This window comes from Nerophis ophidion, linkage group LG27, assembly GCF_033978795.1.
Source record: "Nerophis ophidion isolate RoL-2023_Sa linkage group LG27, RoL_Noph_v1.0, whole genome shotgun sequence".
Lineage (NCBI taxonomy): Eukaryota > Metazoa > Chordata > Actinopteri > Syngnathiformes > Syngnathidae > Nerophis > Nerophis ophidion.
The window spans coordinates 25,764,194-25,785,655 of record NC_084637.1 but is presented as its reverse complement, the minus strand read 5'-3'; the positions used below and the strand labels follow the sequence as shown (position 1 = coordinate 25,785,655).

At 39.3% G+C, this 21,462-nt stretch overlaps 1 protein-coding gene across 1 annotated transcript in view; it reads left to right on the top strand.

The window, feature by feature from the left end:
* The window catches only part of rnd3a (Rho family GTPase 3a), a 38,338-nt gene that overhangs the window by 8,118 nt on the left and 8,758 nt on the right, over positions 1–21,462 (top strand). Inside the window, exon 3 of the mRNA XM_061889898.1 lies at positions 21,176–21,285. Within this exon, the coding sequence (XP_061745882.1) occupies positions 21,176–21,285 (110 nt within the window). The remainder of the gene's footprint in view (positions 1–21,175; positions 21,286–21,462) is intronic.

Sequence of the window (21,462 nt, the reverse complement as noted above, 5' to 3'; positions counted from 1 at the left end):
GAAGTCAAACGTACTATACGCCCCCACCCCCACTAGAGAACACCTAAACACACATGCATAGGGTAGGGGGTCTTTGTTGTGTCTTAATGAGCAACCAAATAAGCTGTGTTTAACAAGGGAGGGAGGGTGGGATGGAGTCATTAAGGTAGATGTATTGCTTCCCGTTTGTCTTTCCCGCCGTGTCAGGACTTCATTCTAGTGGACACTTATTTATTTTAGTTTGATTGAACACCTGCGGTCTAAGTCCCGGTCAAAGTAGGACCAGCCTCCCACAAAGTATCAAGTATTTCCGGGAACGTGCTCCCCTCCCGTCTCAGCAGCCATTGTTGCATTGGATCACGTTTCGGGGCTCAGCAAATTGGAGCTGCATGACTGGCATTCCTCCGGCTAAAGGTTTCAACAGCGTTCCTGGACAAAGAATTGAATTGTACCCAGCACATTGGGATCCTCAGCGGGGTGAAATAGTAGTGGTGTGGTTCACTGAAGACCTACTTTATTTCAACTGGGAAATTGAATCACGGATACCTGAGCTGACTGGCGGTACAACCCTGAGTACACAAAATGAAGACAGTTTTTGATAAAGAGAACGGAATGCAACTTTGTCATTGCACCTAAGAAGTACAACAACAACTCATACAAGAACAGGCATACAGTATAGGTTGTGTTCATTATCTGTGGTGGGCCAGCAAGCGTCTGTCATAGTGTTTTGGGTGGCATTTTGCCTTTCTCGAAGAAAAAAGCCCTATGTTTGCGTTGTTTTAGGCTGTTGGAATCGTTCAAACTGCGATAAAGATACAAGTTCCTCAATTGGTAATCAAAAACAGAAAAAAAGTTTAAAGACTTTACAAAAGACTATGAGAAAAGGGGCACCCACTCCAGACCAAGGGAGCAGAGTCAAACAAGTTTGCTCTGAACACTTTGTGAAAGATTTAAAATATTCTCAGCGTTTAGTATTTCCTAGTATGGCATTGATTGTGGCGGCCCAACGCTGCAAAAGAAGTCTCCACAACTTAAAAATTCAGGTTTTTATGTAAAAACAAAGTACCGTACTTTTCGGATTATAAATCTCTCCGGAGTATAAATCACACCGGCCGAAAATGTATAATAGAGAAGAGAAAAAACATATACACGTCACACTGGTGTATAAGTCACATTTTTGGAGGAAATTTATTTGATAAAATCCAACACCAGGAATAGACACTTGAAAGGCAATTTAAAATAAATAAAGAAATAAACTGAGAAGGTGCCTGGTATGTTAACGTAACATATTATGGTAAGAGTCATTCAAATAACTAACATATAGAACATGCTATACGTTTACCAAACAATCTGTCACTCCTAATCGATAAATATAGTGAAATCTTCTTCCTCGATGTTTCTTCTAAACAACTCTGCCAACTCCAAAGGTATGCGCCGTTTTCTGCTGCATATTTCACTACGTCCAGCTTGTAATCTGCAGTACATGATTTCCCTTTCGGTGCCATTTTTGTCCAGCCCTTCTCAGTTTTTATAAGTTACCGCCACCAATGAAATGATCTATTTTAATAGCTACGGCAGTAGCATATAACAGTTAGCATTCCATGACCCACATTGCACTTCTGACATGACCCTCCCCCGCCGATTCTTATTGGCTGACGTGTGTGTGTGACGATTGCTGACATTTTCTTTGTCTCTTCCGCGAATGATATCAATAATATTACCGTATTTTTCGGAGTATAAGTCACTCCGGAGTATAAGTCGCACCTGCCAAAAATGTATAATAAAGAAGGAAAAAAAACATATATAAGCCGCGCTGGAGTATAAGTCTCATTTTTTGGGGAAATGTATTTGATAAAACCCAACAGCAAGAATAGACATTTGAAAGGCAATTTAAAATAATTAAATAATAGTGAACAACAGGCTGAATAAGTGTACGTTATATGAGGCATAAATAACCAACTGAGAAGGTGCCTGGTATGTTAACGTAACATATTTTGGTAAGAGTCATTCAAATAACTATAACATATAGAACATGCTATACGTTTACCAAACAAACTGTCACTCCTAATGGCTAAATCACATGAAATCTTATACGTCTAGTCTCTTACGTGAATGAGCTATATACTATTATTTGATACTTTACAGAAATGTGTTAATAATTTCACACATAAGTCGCTCCGTAGTATATGTCGCACCCCCGGCCAAACTATGGAAATAAAACTGCGACTTATATCCGAAAAATACGGTATTTGATATTTTATGGTAATGTGTTAATAATTTCACACATAAGTCGCTCCGTAGTATATGTCGCACCCCCGGCCAAACTATGAAAAAAAACTGCGACCTATAGTCTGAAAAATACGGTAAAGTTAAATAATGGCGTCCCAATTAATTTGCATAAAGTCTGATGCTCTTTTATTGTCAATTTTATGCAAAACGGTCCAATTCCAACACGTATTTCCTCCGTGCACACACGTCTGTTTACGTGCTTCACTCCGACAAAGATTTCCTCATTCTCTGCCAAATCCCCTTTCAGCTATGGATGTACGCGACCATGGCAAGTCTGAACAATAATACCAGCAGGTCCTTACATTATGAATGGATCTATGTAGCCTATTTTTTGCACATTGACTAGTAGGGCTGCGAATCTTGGGTGTCCCACGATTCGATTCAATATAGATTATTGGGGTCACTATTCGATGATATATCTTTTTTTTCTTTTTCTTTTCGATTCAACGCGTTTCTCTATTCAAAAACGATATTTTTCCGATTCCAAACAATTCTGCATTCATTCAATACATAGGATTTCAGTAAGATCTACCCCAGCCTGCTGACATGCAAGCAGAGTAGTAGATTTAAAAAAAAAAAAAAAAAAGCTTTTATAATTGTAAAGGACAATGTTTTATCAACTGGTTGCAATAATGTACATTTGTTTTAACTATTATAAGAACCAAAAATACGACTTATTTTATCTTTTTAAAAACATTGGACACAGTGTGTTGTCAAGCTTATGAGATGCAATGCAAGTGTAAGCCACTGTGACACTATTCTTTTTTTATTTTTTATTTTTATAAATGTCTAATGATGTCAATGAGGGATTTTTAATCACTGCTATGCTGAAATTATGACTAATATTGATACTGTTGTTGATAATATTCATTTTTGTTTCATTACTTTTGGTTTGTTTTGTCGTGTTTGAGTCTCCTCTCAGTTGCTCTGTTTATTGCAGTTCTGAGTATTGCTGGGTCAGGTTTGGTTTTGGAATTGGATTGCATTGTTATGGTATTGCTGTGTAGTGGTTTGATTTAAAAAAAAATTATGAGAATCGATTCTGAATCGCATAACGTATTCGATTCGAATCGATTTTTTCCCACACCCCTATTGACTAGTGATGCATTGAAAATTTGGCTGCCGAAAAAATACTTTTTGCCGCTGCAATGGCACAAACGAAACTCAATGTTGTAAGGATTGTAAGCAATACGCACAGGATTGTCTGGGTCAGGAGCAGCATGTTTGCAATGTCGACGTATTTTAATATACCTAATGTAAACCCGTGGACAGTGATCAACAAAAGGTGCACATTTTTAAAAGGATAGTAGCACCCTTTTGGAGAGAAAATTCAGGTGGAGCAACAACTGACGTCCGGCTCGCTGTTTGTTGCGGACATCGTGCGACAATAGTAAGGAGTCTCCAAACACGATTACGGTCTTCAATAACACCAGAAAAAGATGTAAAATATTGGACACAGTGTGTTGTCAAGCTTATGAGATGCAATGCAAGTGTAAGCCACTGTGACACCATTTTTTTTTTTTTTGTATTAATGTTTTTAATGATATCAATGAGGGATTTTTAATCACTGCTATTTCGAAATTATTACTGATATTGATGATCATTTTTTTTTCACTACTTTTAGATTGTACCGTGTCATGTTTGTGTGTCCTCAATTGCTCTGTTTATTGCTATTCTGAATGTTGCTGGGTCAGGTTTGGTTTTGAAATTTATTGCATTATGGTATTTTTGTGTATTGTTTTGTTGTATTTGTTGCTGATCGTTTTTAAATACGGAAAATGTCACTAAAATGATTAAAACCCTAAAAATGTCTCAAAGTACATTGTACAATAAACTATTGAAAAACAGAGCAAAACTACAAGTTTACTGCTAATTGTTTTTAAATGTACATATCTTTTTAGCCTTTAAAAGAAAATGATTAAAGTTTGTCATATTGACCACGCCCCCACCGCCACAGTTATATTGGCAATCTGGGGGTAACCCTGTATCCTTTTGTCTTGTCAAATGGTTGTTGCCAGTGATTGCTAACAATAGCAGCTGATGCTGCTCTTCATCTTATTATGTCGGAGATGAATGGGGGTTTAAATCCTATTCTATATCAACTCCAAGGGCTTGATTGCTGAACATGCCGGTCACTCTTTCCACAGGTGGTTTAACACCTCCATGCACACGTACGTCAACGTGGGCACGTTTATATTCTCAAGCCTTTTCCTTAAACACAAGTATGTGAGCTATGCAGTAAATCAGCAGGTCTTTCCATACCTCTGCTGTGGCTTACCTCAGGACCGCCTGTGTTAAATCACAGAAATATCTGCGTTGCCAATGGGATTTTGTGCACTAAGTCTATTCCAAAGAAGCTGTGAAACATCAGGTCAGGTGATATAAGCGGGTGATTGTCATCATGGTTGCTGTGGATGGAAACAAGCTTGAAAAGAGGCAGGGCCCTTCCAGATTTAGAGATCCTGTAAGAACGACAAGAGTTAACTACATGACAGTCATGTGTGTGTAGGCTGTTGCACTGTACACACACAGATCACACACAGTACAGGGTTTTCCCAAGTTGGTTTAGAGGATGTGCATGTAAGCTTTGTAACTATCAATTATTCAGTAGATGTTCATGTTCACATACAGAACAAACTGTGTTGCAATGCACCTCTTGATGAATGGACCAAAAAATCCCCACATACACACAGCAAAAACCATGTAGAAATGTTTTCCATTTCCTCTAGGTGTAACAGCCAACAGAATAATTTTATCCTTGCAGCGTCAAGGTTGTGTGTTTTTGTTTGAGTGCTTCGTTCGTAACATTCAGTGGTGTTGTAGAATGCCAACCCAACTCTGCAGCTGGCCCTTTCAGTCACAGGGTCTTATTTTTGCGATGATTGGTTCCAGCAACTGAGGGATGGAGCGGGGGGAAGAAAAACAACTTTCAAACGATGTGAGGCGGTCGTGATTGAAAAAGACAGCCATGAAAGATGGGAAATAAATTCCTGCCTAATTCCTCATTGCCATGCAGGGACAATGACGGCGGCTTTTGCTTAGACGCTTAAACACCTATAGATGTCTTCCCTGAGCGATCTCCATGCGGAGAGTCATTGGAAAATAACTAGGCTGGGCATCTGAAACACATTATGTGGAGAGCAAGACGTGAAAGGAATGTGTTCTGTTCTGTGTAGTTTCTGGCATGACATTGACCATGTCGGCATTGGCTCTCAGCTTCATAATGGTTGTGGATTTTGGGACACACAAGCACCTTTTTACCCCCAAGCAGCAGATGTCAAATCTGTTCTGTTTCAATTGTAATCGCTACCTAAATAACAATCTAACGTGGTATGTGGTACCGTGACAACTTGTTGATTAATGAAGATTGATCATTTAAGAGGTTCTTCACTTTTATGTGACAATAGCAAAAAAAATGCATTGGTACCTTTTTTAGCTTGCGAGTGCCCCAGCTCAAAGTTATTTTGTTGGAATACGGGCTCTCTCACCTATGCTAGTGGTAGGCCTTGTTCACACTATAAGTCAATTCTGATTTAAAAAAAAATATTTTATTAATTTTTTCCCCCACATGTGACCTGGTATCAGATTTTTTTTTCATGTCAATGTGAACAGTACAATTCCGAATTTTTCAAATCCGACCTATGCCTCTTTTGTATTTGGCAATTAATCGGATATGTATCCGATGCAACTGCATTCTGATCGATCGAGTCGCGTTCATCCGACCAATATGTAAGCAAATGACGATAAGCGTCATTCTTTTCCAAATTAGACAGGTGCAAATTAAAAAGTTGACGACAAATAGGCAGAAAACAATGAAAATGTTGTTTTAGGAACTCTGGTTAATGTTCCGACTGCTCAACCACACTTAAACGCCCTCCTTTCTAATCTTCTATATGCAATCATTTTGGTCGACTGAGACCTACTAGATTGGGAGGCATATTTACTTCTGTAAACACTGCAGCATGTCATGCATATTTAAAAAATGCAAACAATTAAATAAATATGACCAGACGTAGCTCGAGGTTGCAAGAAAATTTGGGTTCGTACCTAGTTGCCGTATCGAATGCCACAATCGACAACGTAAGATCCAACCAAAATATTCAGTGCCCCACTAGCAAGACATAACTTTGTTTTTCGAAACATGGGAAAGAAGTGGATAATATTCATTGAATAAAAGAAGTAATTAGTAGGGGTGTAACAGTACGTGTATTTGTATTGAACCATTTCGGTACGAGGGTTTTGGTTCGGTTCAGAGGTGTACTGAACCAGTTTAAACACAAACATATGAAGTAGCTGCCTAAGCTAAAGTCCTAACAAGCTGTTCTGCTTCTGTCTCCTACATAGCACCCAGCATTTTCCCACCCACACAACCATCTGATTGGTTACATATATAGCGGTAACAACCAATCAGCAGTGCGTATTCAGAGTGCATGTAGTCAGCGCTTCAGCGTCGAGCAGATAGGTGAGCAGCGGACTCTCCCCAAATTTACAATAAACACTTCCCAGTCAACATTCTAAATGGCGTTCTAGAAACAAACTGCAGCTCAGCTCGCTCGCAGTCCTGGCTTGAGGTGAAGGCTAATTAACTTTTAGTGTAATGTTAGCTCATTTTGGTGTGTGTGTGATATAATAATGTAAGTGCATCATTAAGCCTACATGAACTCCATGATGTTCAGGGATGAATAGTCTCTCCTATTGCTGTTGTACTATTTTTTTCAGCTATAGTTACATTAATCATTAGAAATGTAGCAGCGAAGTTTGAATGTTGATAAAAATATAACATTTACATTCACTGCGGGCTTCCCAAATACTGTAATAAATCAAGCATGATGAGTTGACTTGAATCTGTTTAATGTTGCATTTTGTATATGTAGAAGAAAAGTTTAGTCATTTTATTTAATCTGAGCAACAAGTTGAGGCAGTTTAATGTTGATTAACGTAGGCAGAATTATTATAGTGTTCCCAATGTTAAAAGGATAAAGCCATTGTTTACAAATTTGCTAAATAAATAACCCAAAAATTTGTATTTTGTTGTTTTCTTACTGTACCGAAAATGAACCGAACTGTAACCTCTAAACAGAGGTATGTACCAAACCGAAATTCTTGTGTACCGTTACACCCTCTAGTAATTGGCAAAGCAGCATAGCAGGAGTTGTCGATAAAAGACTGACAATGCCAGCTAAAGCCGTGAAAACAATTCCTGTAAAAGGCCACTCTCCAAGGTAAATGTTGTACATTACTTCATAAAAGTACTGTACTTTGTAGTACATGCCAATGTATTCTTTTTGTTACCGTCTTTATCTAGAAGTAGTTTTTACTTATTTAAAAAAATGTTACGCGTTAAAATTGTGCTGTGTTTTGGGAGGTTCAGAAGCGAATAATTATATTCGGGAAACATTAATTTGACAGGAGTATTTTAAATTATGAGGTCCATCACAGAACCAATTAAACTCGTAAGACCTACCGCTGTACAGTTATGATAAACAACCCCATGCCAAGAATGCAAGCTTATTTACGTATTGGAAAGTTACTGTTTTGTGCTGCTTTGATGTAGCTGACAGCCTACACACCCCGTCTGTGGTGGGAACAGAAGCCAAATCAGAGTTTGGGATTCTATAGTATAGCAATCTGAAGTGAGGTGCTTGGTTTAAATGTTTTTATAGAATCGACCTCCTGGATCAACATTTGGAAACAGTGATACTGTGGTATGCAGGCTTGCAACCAGAGTGCAACAGTATGAAGTGCCCCAAACATTACAGATCCCATAAACACACACATCAACTTCTATAACCTGCTGCCAAGATTGCACCATAGACCACAGAGGGATTCATCACAGGGCATATAGTTGTATTTTAAATATTATAGCTCTGCAAATCCCTTTAAGCCACCATTTATGGTGTACTAAGTTTAAAAATGTTTTTCTTACTTAAACCTCTTGCTACCATCCATTCAAGGCTGAAGCCTATCCCTTCCTCCTGCATCACACTGTATCTCACAAACTTACTCACCCCCTCACTTTTTAGTAAACAGTGTATTCTATTTAGGGCTGGGCAATACGACCGAAAACTGTTTGATACTGGTGGGTAAAGACAATTTTTGATATATTTTATGAACTATTGAAAATAAGGACCAGGAGAAGAATATATTCAATATACCGTATTTTTCGGAGTATAAGTTGTTCCGGAGTATAAGTCGCACCTGCCAAAATTGCATATTAAAGAAGGAGAAAAAAATATATATATAAGTCGCACTGGAGTATAAGTCGCATTTTTGGGGGAAATTTGATAAAACCCAACACCAAGAATAGACATTTGAAAGGCAATTTAAAATAAAGAATAGTGAACAACGGGCTGAATAAGTGTACGTTATATGACGCATAAATAACCAACTGAGAAGGTGCCTGGTATGTTAACGTAACATATTATGGTAAGAGTCATTCAAATAACTAACATATAGCACATGCTATACGTTTACCAAACAATCTGTCATTCCTAATTGCTAAATCCGATTAAATCTTATACGTCTAGTCTCTTACGTGAATGAGCTAAATAATATTATTTAATATTTTACGGTAATGTGTTAATTTCACACAAGTCGCTCCTGAATATAAGTCGCACCCCCTGGCTAAACTATGTAAAAAAAAACTAAAAAAAAACTGCGACTTATAGTCTGAAAGATACGGTAAACCAGGTTATTTTTGCAAACTAACCTCTTAAAATGTAGGTGCAAAATAAGTAATAAGTAAGAAGTGCTTAAATTGTAAGAAAATATTGCAGAGTGTGAAAATGGAAATATAGAGAAACCTGAGAACTGTTTTCTGCAGGTTTAGTGCCAGAAAGTTACGGCTGTGGTTTAAAGGTTGAGCTTGACTAAAGTAGTGTGATATTTCCAATGTTGGGGATGAGCGCCTTGCATCAATGACAGACCACATTGGCCTAACTACGGACTGTTTTTTTGTTTTTTTTAAATCGAAAAACTACCATACTGTCGGTGAATTTATCCGGTTTTGTCATGAATTCACTCTACAGCATTCATTTCTAGTTTTTCTTCTCACTCAGTGCAAAGAATTAACCTTGAGACAACAAGATGGCACAAACAAACTTGATAGTTGATACTGTTACTGGATTGGTAAAACTCCCACAGATCAGTGATCACTTCCTACAATGCTCGATTACAGGCCTGTTAAAATGTCCACGGAAATGCAAATATCAGTTTTTAAACTATTTCCGCATCCAATAATCAATTCTGTTTGTTTTAATGAAAAATTGTTGTGTGTAGTGATGGTAGTCGAAGCCAACTTTTTCTTGTCAGCAATCGAGCAGTATCTATAAATCTGTGGTAGGGCTGGGCAGTATGGCCTTTTTTTTAATATCAATATTTTTAGGCCATATTGCGATACACAATATATCGATATTTTGCCTTAGCCTTGAATTAACACTTGATACATATAATCACAGCAGTATGATGATTCTAGGTGTCTACATTAAAACATTCTTGTTCATACTGCATTTTAATCTTTCATGCAGAGAAGGAAGTCACTTGACAAAAACTGTATTTATTAAACTGTTATCAAGCAATGACACAAACGTTCATGTCATTTCCAAAACAAAAAGTGCAAGATTGTCAGACATTTTAAGTGTCAAATAAAAATAAGCTGCATAATAGGAAATCAAATAGTGTTCGTCCTTCGCTATGTGGTAGGTTACAACGGACGTTATTAAATTTTGTTGTTGACTATTTTTTTCATACAGTGTTGATCTGGAAATGTTTGCCTCTGCATTTTGATAGTGTGGCCGTGTGGCACCGAACGGAGATGTTGACAGGCGGAGTAAGCACTATTCATTCTCTAGCAGGTGACTTTTCAAATTATGCTACATATCAGCAGTAATGCTACTTTTTATAGTAACGCTTTTTCCACATTCTTGACTTATTATGGTTGTCTGTTCGACATATTCCCACTTGAAGCCAAACCACCGCCAGATGATGGAGCCCCTGCTGTTTTTCTTGGGAATGACTTCTTTCTTCATTCACACCTTCTTTCTCTCGTATTGCCACTCGCACGGCCCTGCTAGCATCACAGCTAACGTTACCCATGCTGCTATCTCTCTGCTCCGTGAGGGCGTATACATATGTGACCAATGATGTGACGTGTGTAAGAATGTGCGCTTGATGTCTGTGAGGAGAGACAGGAAAGCACGAGAAGAGCCTGTAACATAATGCCCACAGTAAAAAGCAACTGCGTGAAAACGTATACTCGAATATCACGATATAGTAGGGCTGGGCGATATCGGCTTTTATTAGTATTGCGATAGGCTTCACGGTGGAAAAGGGGTTAGTGCGTCTGCCTCACAATACGAAGGTCCTGCAGTCCTGGGTTCAAATCCAGGCTCGGGATCTTTCTGTGTGGAGTTTGCATGTTCTCCCCGTGAATGCGTGGGTTCCCTCCGGGTACTCCGGCTTCCTCCCACTTCCAAAGACATGCACCTGGGGATAGGTTGATTGGCAACACTAAATTGGCTCTAGTGTGTGAATGTAAGTGTGAATGTTGTCTGTCTATCTGTGTTGGCCCTGCGATGAGGTGGTGACTTGTCCAGGGTGTACCCCGCCTTCCGCCCGATTGTAGCTGAGATAGGCACCAGCGCCCCCCGCGAACCCAAAAGGGAATAAGCGGTAGAAAATGGATGGATGGGATAGTATTGCGATATTTTTATGCCATATTGCGATATACGATATATTACAATATTTTGCCTTGGCCTTGAATGAACACTAGATGCATATAATCACAGTAGTAGGATGATTCTATTTGTCACCTTGAAAACATTCTTCATACTGTATTAATATATGCTCATTTTAAACTTTCATGCACAGAGGGAAATCACAACTAAGTCAATTGACCAAAACTGTATTCATTAAATACTCTTCATTCTCTCACGGGTGACTTTTTAAATGAAAGAACAAATTAATAGTGTTACCTTTTTGTAGTAACACTTCTGCTGCATACTATGCATTGATTGATTGATATTATTATTAGTAGATTGTACAGTACATATTCCGTACAATTGACCACTAAATGGTAACACCCAAATAAGTTTTTGAAGTTGTTTAAGTCAGGGTCCACGTTAATCAATTCATGGTAAAAATATATACTATCAGCATAATTCAGTCGTCACACAGGTTAATCGTCATAGTATATACATAGAACAGCATATTGCTGTTGTCTGCTGAATATCTTCCCACTTGAAGCCAAACCACCGCCAGATGATGGATCCCCTGCTCTTTATTCTGGGTATTTATTGTTCTTCCTCCATTTGTGATAAGTTTCGCACCATCTCTCGACCTGCCTCGGCTAACATTAGCCATGCTGCTACCTCTCTGATCGGCGAGAGCTATGACTCTAGACTATCGAGAGTATGTGACGTATGTAAGAAGGCGGGCTTGTTTTCCGTATCCGTCAGAATGAGAGACGAGGAGTGAGAAACGCCTGTTGTGTAATGCCTGCAGCTAAAAACAACTCGACCTGCCTCAGCTCACGTTAGCCATGCTAACGTTAGCTCTCAGCGACAGCTATGACGCTACACGCGCGACGGTATGTGACGTACGTAAGAATGCAGGGTTATTTTACGTCTCTGTAAGAAGGAGAGACGAGAAGGAGTGAGACACGTCAGTAATGTAATGCACGCAGCTTAAAGCAACAGTGTGAGAACATATAATCGAATATTACGATAGTCATTTTCTATATCGCACAGAGACAAACCTGCAATATATCGCCCAGCCCTACGATAGTCATTTTCTATATCGCACAGAGACAAACCCGCGATATATCGATATATCTCCCAGCCCTAATCTGTGGCTTCTCCACGCAACACCGAAAATTTGTCCCGTAAAAATGCGTCCGACCGGAACTGTAACAATAACAAAAGTTCCGTAGGTATAAATAATGTTATCCCACTACAATGTAAAAAAAAACCAAAACATTCTAAACAAAATTTGTTGAACGCTCACCTGGGGCGGTATGGCTCGGTTGGTAGAGCGGCCGTGCCAGCAACTTGAGGGTTGCAGGTTCGATCCCCGCTTACACCATCCTAGTCACTGCCGTTGTGTCCTTAGGCAATACACTTTACCCACCTGCTCCCAGTGCCACCCACTCTGGTTTATATGTAACTTAGATATTGGGTTTCACTATGTAAAGCGCTTTGAGTCACTGGAGAAAAAGCGCTATATAAATACAATTCACTTCACTTCACCTCAACAGGTACTCGTTGTTCCCTTTGCCTAAACGCCACACTGAATTGCAGGACCGGTAGATGCTCAGGAGTGCCAAAACAAGCTAAGTAGTTTGCATCACATAGTTAACTTACTTGTAGCCTGCATTGACTCTCCGAGCCACAACGTTGATGGTTTTCTACTTTGCTGCTAATCATATTTGAATGATTGCAATTTGAACACTGTTAGTTCCGAACCAGTTGTGGTTGTAGAGCATTTATTAGTAGCCAGCAAGAAGGTGCATTTTTTACATGACTGCTGTAAACGGAGGTCACAACACCTGAAGTATGTTACCTGAGGGGGCGTGGCTGTAGGGTAGAGTTGCCAACGTTTTCAAATGTAGTACAGATATGCACCCAATTGCAGGAAATGCAGTCTAGATCTTCAAAATGTTCTTTCAGGGCCTTGCGTGGCAGCACTTTATGCCCACAGAAATGTTCCTCTTTTGTGGTCGGTTTTCCTCTTTTTGTCTCAAAGGGTGCTCACACGCCTGCAATTACCAGAAAACAAGTGCCTTTGTTCATGCAAACAACTTTGTTCTGCAACTTCCGTTTTTTTCCGTCAAAGAAGGAAAAATTATCCAACGTTTTATCCTCTTATTAATATCAATTACGTGTCTATCGCAATATATATTGGTGTCGTTTTATCGGCCAGCCCTGATTATATTTTCACTTCACCGCAAGCTTTTTAGACAATGACTGTCTTGAGTAATGCTCAGTAGGTTGTCAATTAACTACTTGAAAGTAGGGCTGGGCGATATATCAATATACGCGATGTATAGCGGGTTTGTCTCTGTGCGATATAGAAAATGACTATATCGTGATATTAGAGTACACGTTCTCCCACAGTTGTTTTTAGCTGCGGGCATTACACTACAGGCTCTTCACACTCCTTCTTGTGTCTCCTTCTCACAGAGTGTAAGCGCACCTTTTCAAATACGTCACATACAGTGGGGCAAAAAAGTATTTAGTCAGCCACCGATTGTGCAAGTTCTCCCACTTAAAAAGATAACAGAGGTCTGTCATTTTCATCAAAGGTACACTTCAACTGTGAGAGACCGAATGTGAAAAGAAAATCCAGGAATTCACATTGTAGGAATTTTAAATAATTTATTTGTAAATTATGGTGGAAAATAAGTATTTGGTCAACCATTCAAAGCTCTCACTGATGGAAGGAGGTTTTGGCTTAAAATCTCACGATACATGGCCCCATTCATTCCTTCCTTAACACGGATCAATCGTCCTGTCCCCTCAGCAGAAAAACAGCCCCAAAGCATGATGTTTCCACCCCCATGCTTCACAGTAGGTACGGTGTTCTTGGGATGCAACTCTGTATTCTTCTTTCTCCAAACACGAGGAGTTGAGTTTATACCAAAAAGTTCTATTTTGGTTTCATCTGACCACATGACATTCTCCCAATCCTCTGCTGTATCATCCATGTATCCATTTTGGTATAAACTCAACTTGCCGTGTTTGGAGGAAGAAGAATACTGAGTTGCATCCCAGGAACACCATACCTACTGTGAAGCATGGGGGTGGAAACCTCATGCTTTGCTAAGAGGACAGGACGATTGATCTGTGTTAAGGAAAGAATGAATGGGGCCATGTATCGTGAGATTTTGAGCCAAAACCTCCTTCCATCAGTGAGAGCTTTGAATGGTTGACCAAATACTTATTTTCCACCATAATTTATAAATAAATTCTTTAAAATTCCTACAATGTGAATTCCTGGATTTTTTTTCACATTCTGTCTCCCACTGTTGAAGTGTACCTTTGTCATCATTTTAAGTGGGAGAACTTGCACAATCGGTGGCTGACTATACTTTTTTCCCCCCACTGTACGTATACAGCCTGTCAGGGCAGAGAGGTAGCAGCATGGGTAACGTTAGCTGTGATGCTAGTGGAGCCGTGCGAGTGGTAATACGAGAGAAAGAAGATGCGGATCTGGTAACAAATGTAGGAAGAATTAATTCCCAAGAAAAACAGCACAGGTTCCATCGTCTGGTGGTGGTTCGGCTTCAAGAGGGACTATGTCGAATAGACAACTTTAATTTGTCATGTGTGGGGCACAAGCGTTGTTACCAAAAGTAGCATTACTGCTAATATGTAGCATTATTTGAAAAGTCACCTGCTAACAACTGTTTAATAAATATAGTTTTGGTCAATTGACTTACTGTTTTTTTCGGACTATAAGTCGCAGTTTTTTTTCATAGTTTGGCCGGGGGTGCGACTTATGTGTGAAATTAACACATTACCGTAAAATATCAAATAATATTGTTGTCCGTCTATCTGTGTTGGCCCTGCGATGAAGTGGCGACTTGTCCAGGGTGTACCCCGCCTTCCGCCCGATTGTAGCTGAGATAGGCGCCAGCGCCCCCCGCGACCCCGAAAGGGAATAAGCGGTAGAAAATGGATGGATGGATGGATTATTTAGCTCATTCACGTAAGAGACTAGACGTTTAAGATTTCATGGGATTTAGCGATTAGGAGTGACAGACTGTTTGGTAAACTTATAGCATTTTCTATGTTATAGTTATTTGAATGACTTACCATAATATGTTACGTTAACATACCAGGCAGGTTCTACGTTAGTTATTTATGCGTCATGTTACATACACTTTTTCAGCCTGTTGTTCACTATTTATTTATTTTAAATTGCCTTTGGGGGAGGGCGTGGCGAAGTTGGTAGAGTGGCTGTGCCAGCAATCTGAGGGTTCCTGGTTCAATCCCCACCTTCTACCATCCTAGTCACGTCCGTTGTGTCCCTGGGCAAGACACTTCACCCTTGCTCCTGATGGGTCCTGGTGAGCGCCTTGCATGGAAGCTCCCACCGTCAGTGTGTGAATGGGCGAATGTGGAAATACTGTCAAAAGCGCTTTGGGCTCCTTAAAAAGTGGTAGAAAAGTGCTATACAAGTACAACCCATTTACCAAATGTCTATTCTTGAAGTTGAGTTTTATCAAATAAATTTCCCCCAAAAATGCGAGTTATACTCCAGTGCCACTTATGTTTTTTCCTTCTTTATTATGCATTTTTGGCAGGTGCGACTTATACTCTGAAACGACTTATACTCCGAAAAATACGGCAGTTGTGATTTCCTTCTCTACATGAAAGTTTAAAATGAGATTAATTAATGCAGTATGAACAGGAATGTTGTAATGTAGACACATAGAATCATCATACTGCTGTGATTATATGTATTGAGTGTTAATTCAAGGCTAAGGCAAAATATCGAGATATATATTGTGTATCGCGATATGGCCTAAAAATATCGAGATATTAAAAAAAGGCCATATCGCCCAGCCCTACTTGAAAGTATATCCAACTTTAGTTTCTCTTGTATTGTTCTTTGAAGATGTACTGTAATTATAATGGTTGATGAAACAAGAGGGCGGTTTAGCTCGGTTGGTAGAGTGGCCGTGCCAGCAACTTGAGGGTTGCAGGTTCGATTCCCGCTTCTGCCAACCTAGTCACTGCCGTTGTGTCCTTGGGCAAGACACTTTACCCACCTGCTCCCAGTGCCACCCACACTGGTTTGAATGTAACTTAGATATTGGGTTTCACTATGTAAAGCGCTTTGAGTCACTAGAGAAAAAGCGCTATATAAATATAATTCACTAAAAATAGGAATGTACTCTCTTTTTGTAAGATACAGTTTTTGTTCGGCCTTTTTTTTTTGTAACGGTCTGTTTTCAACAGAAATCTATCCAGTTTTTTTTTTTAAATAATGTCTGTTATCATACGGCAAAACATTGTGCTAGCAAACAAATTTTTAGTTTTTGTCTGACCTTTTTTGTCATGGAATACTCATTAAAACTGAGGTACCACTCTGCTGTAAATCTTACGCGTACCAAGACATTTTTGCCAATTCTATTCCCGTAGCTTAGTTTGAATATGGCGTTCTCCATCAGTTGTATTGAGACAATGTTTTACGGTAAATGTGTGCTGCAAGAGAAGTAAATGATTGATTTTGTATTGCACCCAAACAAAAGGCGCGGCAACCCCCAGTCTTGCCTCCACACACACTCACCCCGAGGTGACTTTTGCTCTGTCAATAAGGTCACAGGGTTTGTTCATCAGTCGGTGTCAGTCTTTCATTTTGCATTGAAGTAAGGGTGGATTGTTTAAACGGTGTCGCCTCCCCCCAAAAACTGTTTGGATTAAGAGAGCAAAATGTGTGTGCGTGCGCATTCCTGACTGTTCAATGTTTGAAAAAGGACCTCCCAGGGGAGCCTTCAGTTCCCCCAAAACAAAATTCCCCAGATTTTTTGGCAGCCAGGTGTGTGTGTGTGGTCGCCCGGCCATTGCTTGTCATGTGATCTTGACTCACCTTGACATTGCGCACCCCCTCACCCCGCCACTTCCTGACCATGATGTCTGGCCCGTAGATTGGGCGTCTCCTTCACATATGGCTTCAATTTGAAAAGTCGTTTCTTTGCTCTGAGGTTCTGTTTCTCTGCAGCGTTTTTTTTGTCCCCCCCCCCAAGAAGAATCTTGTCATAGTCGGCACTTTTGTATGCGTGTGCATTGTTTGTTTTGTACTCCCCGTTGCTATGCATCACGTCATTTAGCAATTTGAAGTACACTACATTCCTTTACGCATTCATAGCTGAAGAATGAAATCCTCCCATAAATGAACATTTTCAGGTTTCTTGGTAAACTCGTATGATACAGAGTCTGATTTCCTGCTACTCAATGACTCTGAATCTATGTTTGGCTGATACGAAAATAGCTTCAACAGGAACCCGAATGTGGAAAATGTGTTCGCTTCAGTTAGCCACCTGTTCGTCAAACTGTCTGTGTGTGTGCTGCAAATGAAGCTTGCTAGAAGGAAGGAATCCCCACTGCCGGGATGAATTATGATGTTTGACCAAGCAATTATTTTGATCATCTGTTATTTTGTCTTTTTGTCTGAGCAACCAAGATTTTTTTTTTTGCACATTGAACAGTTTGCTTGATATTCAGAGAAATATGACAACAGGAAGTGAATTTGCGTGACCTCACATAAACCAGACCTAATGTGCACAAACCCAATTTTTTTCTTTATCATTAAAAAAAACACAAAGTTGTACAAATTAAAACGGAAGAAGAAAAACGTAATTTAAACACTTAAATAATAATATGGCTCTTAAGTAGCCAGAACCATATTTTTTCTTGCAAGAAAGTATATCGTGTGGCTATTTATTTATTGTATTTGCTTTTTTTTTTTTTTTTTTTTTTTTTTTTTATAAATTAAACTTGGTGTGTATGAGTACTCCGAGTGCATGAAGTACAACCGTTAAGGGTGTGGGAAAAAATCGATTCGAATACGCATCGCGATTCAGAATCTATTCCCATTTTTTTTTTTTTTAATCGATTTTTTTTTAAATGTTTTTTATTTTAATTTTAATTTTTTTAATCAATCCAACAAACCACTACACAGCAATACCATAACAATGCAATCCGTTTCCAAGACCAAACCTGACACAGCAACACTCAAAACTGCAATAAACAGAGCAATTGAGAGGAGACACAAACACGACACAGAACAAACCAAAAGTAGTGAAACAAAAATGAATATTATCAACAACAGTATCAGTATTAGTTATAATTTCAGCATAGCAGTGATTAAAACTCCCTCATTAACATTATCATTAGACATTTATAAAAATAAATAAAAGAACAATAGAGTGGCTTACACTTGCATCGCATCTCATAAGCTTGACAACACACTGTGTCCAATGTTTTCACAAAGATAAAATAAGTCGTATTTTTGGTTCATTTAAAAGTTAAAACAAATTTATATTATTGCAATCAGTTGATAAAACATTGTCCTTTACAATTATAAAAGCTTTTTTACAAAAATCTCCTACTCTGCTTGCATGTCAGCAGACTGGGGTAGATCCTGCTGAAATCCTATGTATTGAATGAATACAGAATCGTTTTGAATCGGAAACATTTTTGAATCGAGAATTGGGTCGAATTGAAAAAAATCGATATAATCGAATCGCGACCCCAAGAAGCGATATTGAATCGAATCGTGGGACACCCAAAGATTCGCAGCCCTAATAACCGTGGTAATACTAACTGATAATTTCGCTTTCTTGGAATGTTGCGCTGTCGTAAGCTTTCAAAACATTTTCGTGACGTTGGTATTTTAGATGGCTGACCAGGGTTGAGGTTTTGGAGTGTGAGTCCTTAATTGCAGAGTTTCTGCAGAACATATGCTTTGAAACTGAAGAACACCCACACAATCAATGCCATGTCTGTTTACAATGAGCTCAGGGGATGTTTACGAACTCCTGAGTAGGAGAAAGCTAAACATTTGATATGCTCACCATAACCACCTGCGGCACAGTATGGGTAATTTTGCCAGATTGGAGCATTTTTTAAAAAAATATCAGATTAGGGTTGTACGGTATACCGATACTGGTATAGTATTGCGGAACTAATGAATCAAAAACGGTACCATCCTCTGTTCGAAAAATACCAGTTCGCCAGATTCTTTTAAAAGCGGGCATTACAGCGCGTCATGACATTGATGGTTTTACAAGCAGAGGAGCATGTTCGGCAGTGCACAATCACAGTACTTTTTCCTGTGACACAGTGGGTAGACAGAAGAGAAAACAGACGCATTTTAGTCTAAAAACTGACGATAAAGGTGACGTTACAACACTGAAACACCATCAGGAAGAGGTGCTTTAAGACATTGCTAGTTATCTAGCAGCTATTGTCCATCCACAATTGGCAGTGTTTTACCTACTTCTAAAACACTAATCCTCGCCTCCATGGCGACATTGTAAGTTTCTTACAAGTATCATCCCTGCAAGACGAGGAATAGCAAAATATGCTTTATGGCACACTGTAGGAGGATACTATAGCTCAGTGGTCCCCAACCACCGGGCCGCGGCCCGATTGGTACCGGGCCGCAGAATTTTTTTATTAAAAAAATAAAATATATCCATCCATCCATCCATTTTCTACCGCTTATTCCCTTTCGGGGTCGCGGGGGGCGCTGGCGCCTATCTCAGCTACAATCGGGCGGAAGGCAGGGTACACCCTGGACAAGTCGCCACCTCATCGTATATATATATATATATTTTTTTTTTTTAATTAAATCAACATAAAAAACACAATATACACTTACAAATAGTGCACCAACCACAAAAAACTCCCTTTTTCATGACAAAAATGTCCCTTTTTCATGACAAAGAAGAAAAAAAAAAGGACCCCCCCCCCGGGCCACGGGACAAATTATTAAGCATTGACCGGTCCGCGGATACAAAAAGGTTGGGGACCACTGCTATAGCTCACTGGCGTCACAATGTAAACTAATGCCATGGGTGTATCTACACCTGACATCCACTGTAATGATACTAAGTACAGGAGCGTATCTAGTCGATACTACTATACTACCTATCAATATGTTTAATCGCCACAAAATATTTTTTCTTTTACATTCATATCATATTCATAAACTTGGGAAATAAGTCCTGGGACACACAAATCATGACCAATGTATGGCCTGGTAACTACTTGGTATCGGAGCAATACCTAAATTTGTGGTATCATCCAAAACTAATGTGAAGTATCAAATAGAAGAATAAGTGATTATTACATTTTAACATAAGTGTAGATAGAACATGTTTGAACAGAAAACAACTATGTATTAACGGTAAATACCTACTCAGTGGTCAGAGTGTCCGCCCTGAGATGGGTAGGTCGTGAGTTCAAATCCCGGCCGAGTCATACCAAAGACTATAAAAATGTGACCCATTACCTCCCTGCTTGGCTCTCAGCATTAAGGGATGGAATTGGGGGTTAAATCACCTAAATGATTCCCGGGCGCGGCACCGCTGCTGCTCACTGCTCCCCTCACTTCCCAGGGGGTGATCAAGGGTGATGGGTCAAATGCAGAGAATAATTTTGCCACATCTAGTATGTGTGTGACAATCATTGGTACTTTAAATGAATAAGTAGATTAATAATCTAGTTTTACAGCTTGTCCCTCATAATTTTGACAAAATAAAAGAATGAGAAATGACAGTTACTGCATACGTCATTGGGAGCCTTTGTTTGCTTACTTGCTACTAAAAGACAAGTTGTCTAGTATGTTCACTATTTTAAGTTGTTCTTTGATTGCAGTAAGAAACATATGTTTAATGTACTGGGATGAGGTGGCTACTTGTCCAGGGTGTACCCCGCCTTCTGCCAGATTGTAGCTGAGATAAGGGAATAAGCAGTAGAAAAGGGACGGATGGATGGATATTTAATGTACCGTAAGATTTTTTTTTGTTAAAATAAAGCCAATATAGCCATTTTTTGTGATCCTTTTTTTTTTTTTTAGAATTGTATCAAATAATCAAAATACATTGTGGTACAGGTACCAAAATATTGGTATCGAGACAACCTTATATCGGATTAATAGGTATGACATCCTAATTCCTTATATCGGCCCGTTAATGATTTTGCACCCTTAAAAATGACCTATGATTTTTGGTGTTTGACTTTGTTCACACTGGCATCTTCAACATTGGCCTAGAAGTCACAGCTTCCGGCCAAAGTTTTATATTTTTTTGTCAAAACTTTAATTTCCAAATGTACAGTACATGGATTTATGTCAGCATGTTGTATGAAATCTGTCTTTATTTCCCTTTTTTTCCCAGGATCGCCCTACTATGACAATGTGAGGCCTCTTTCCTATCCAGACTCCGACGCCGTGCTCATCTGCTTTGACATCAGTCGCCCGGAAACACTCGACAGCGTTCTGAAGAAGGTCAGTTGACTCTGAACAATCTGGTCTTTAAGCCCTTCCAAATGTGTATTTTGTACAGTGGGGCAAAAAAGTATTTAGTCAGCCACCGATTGTGCAAGTTCTCCCACTTAAAATGATGACAGAGGTCTGTAATTTTCATCATAGGTACACTTCAACTGTGAGAGACAGAATGTGAAA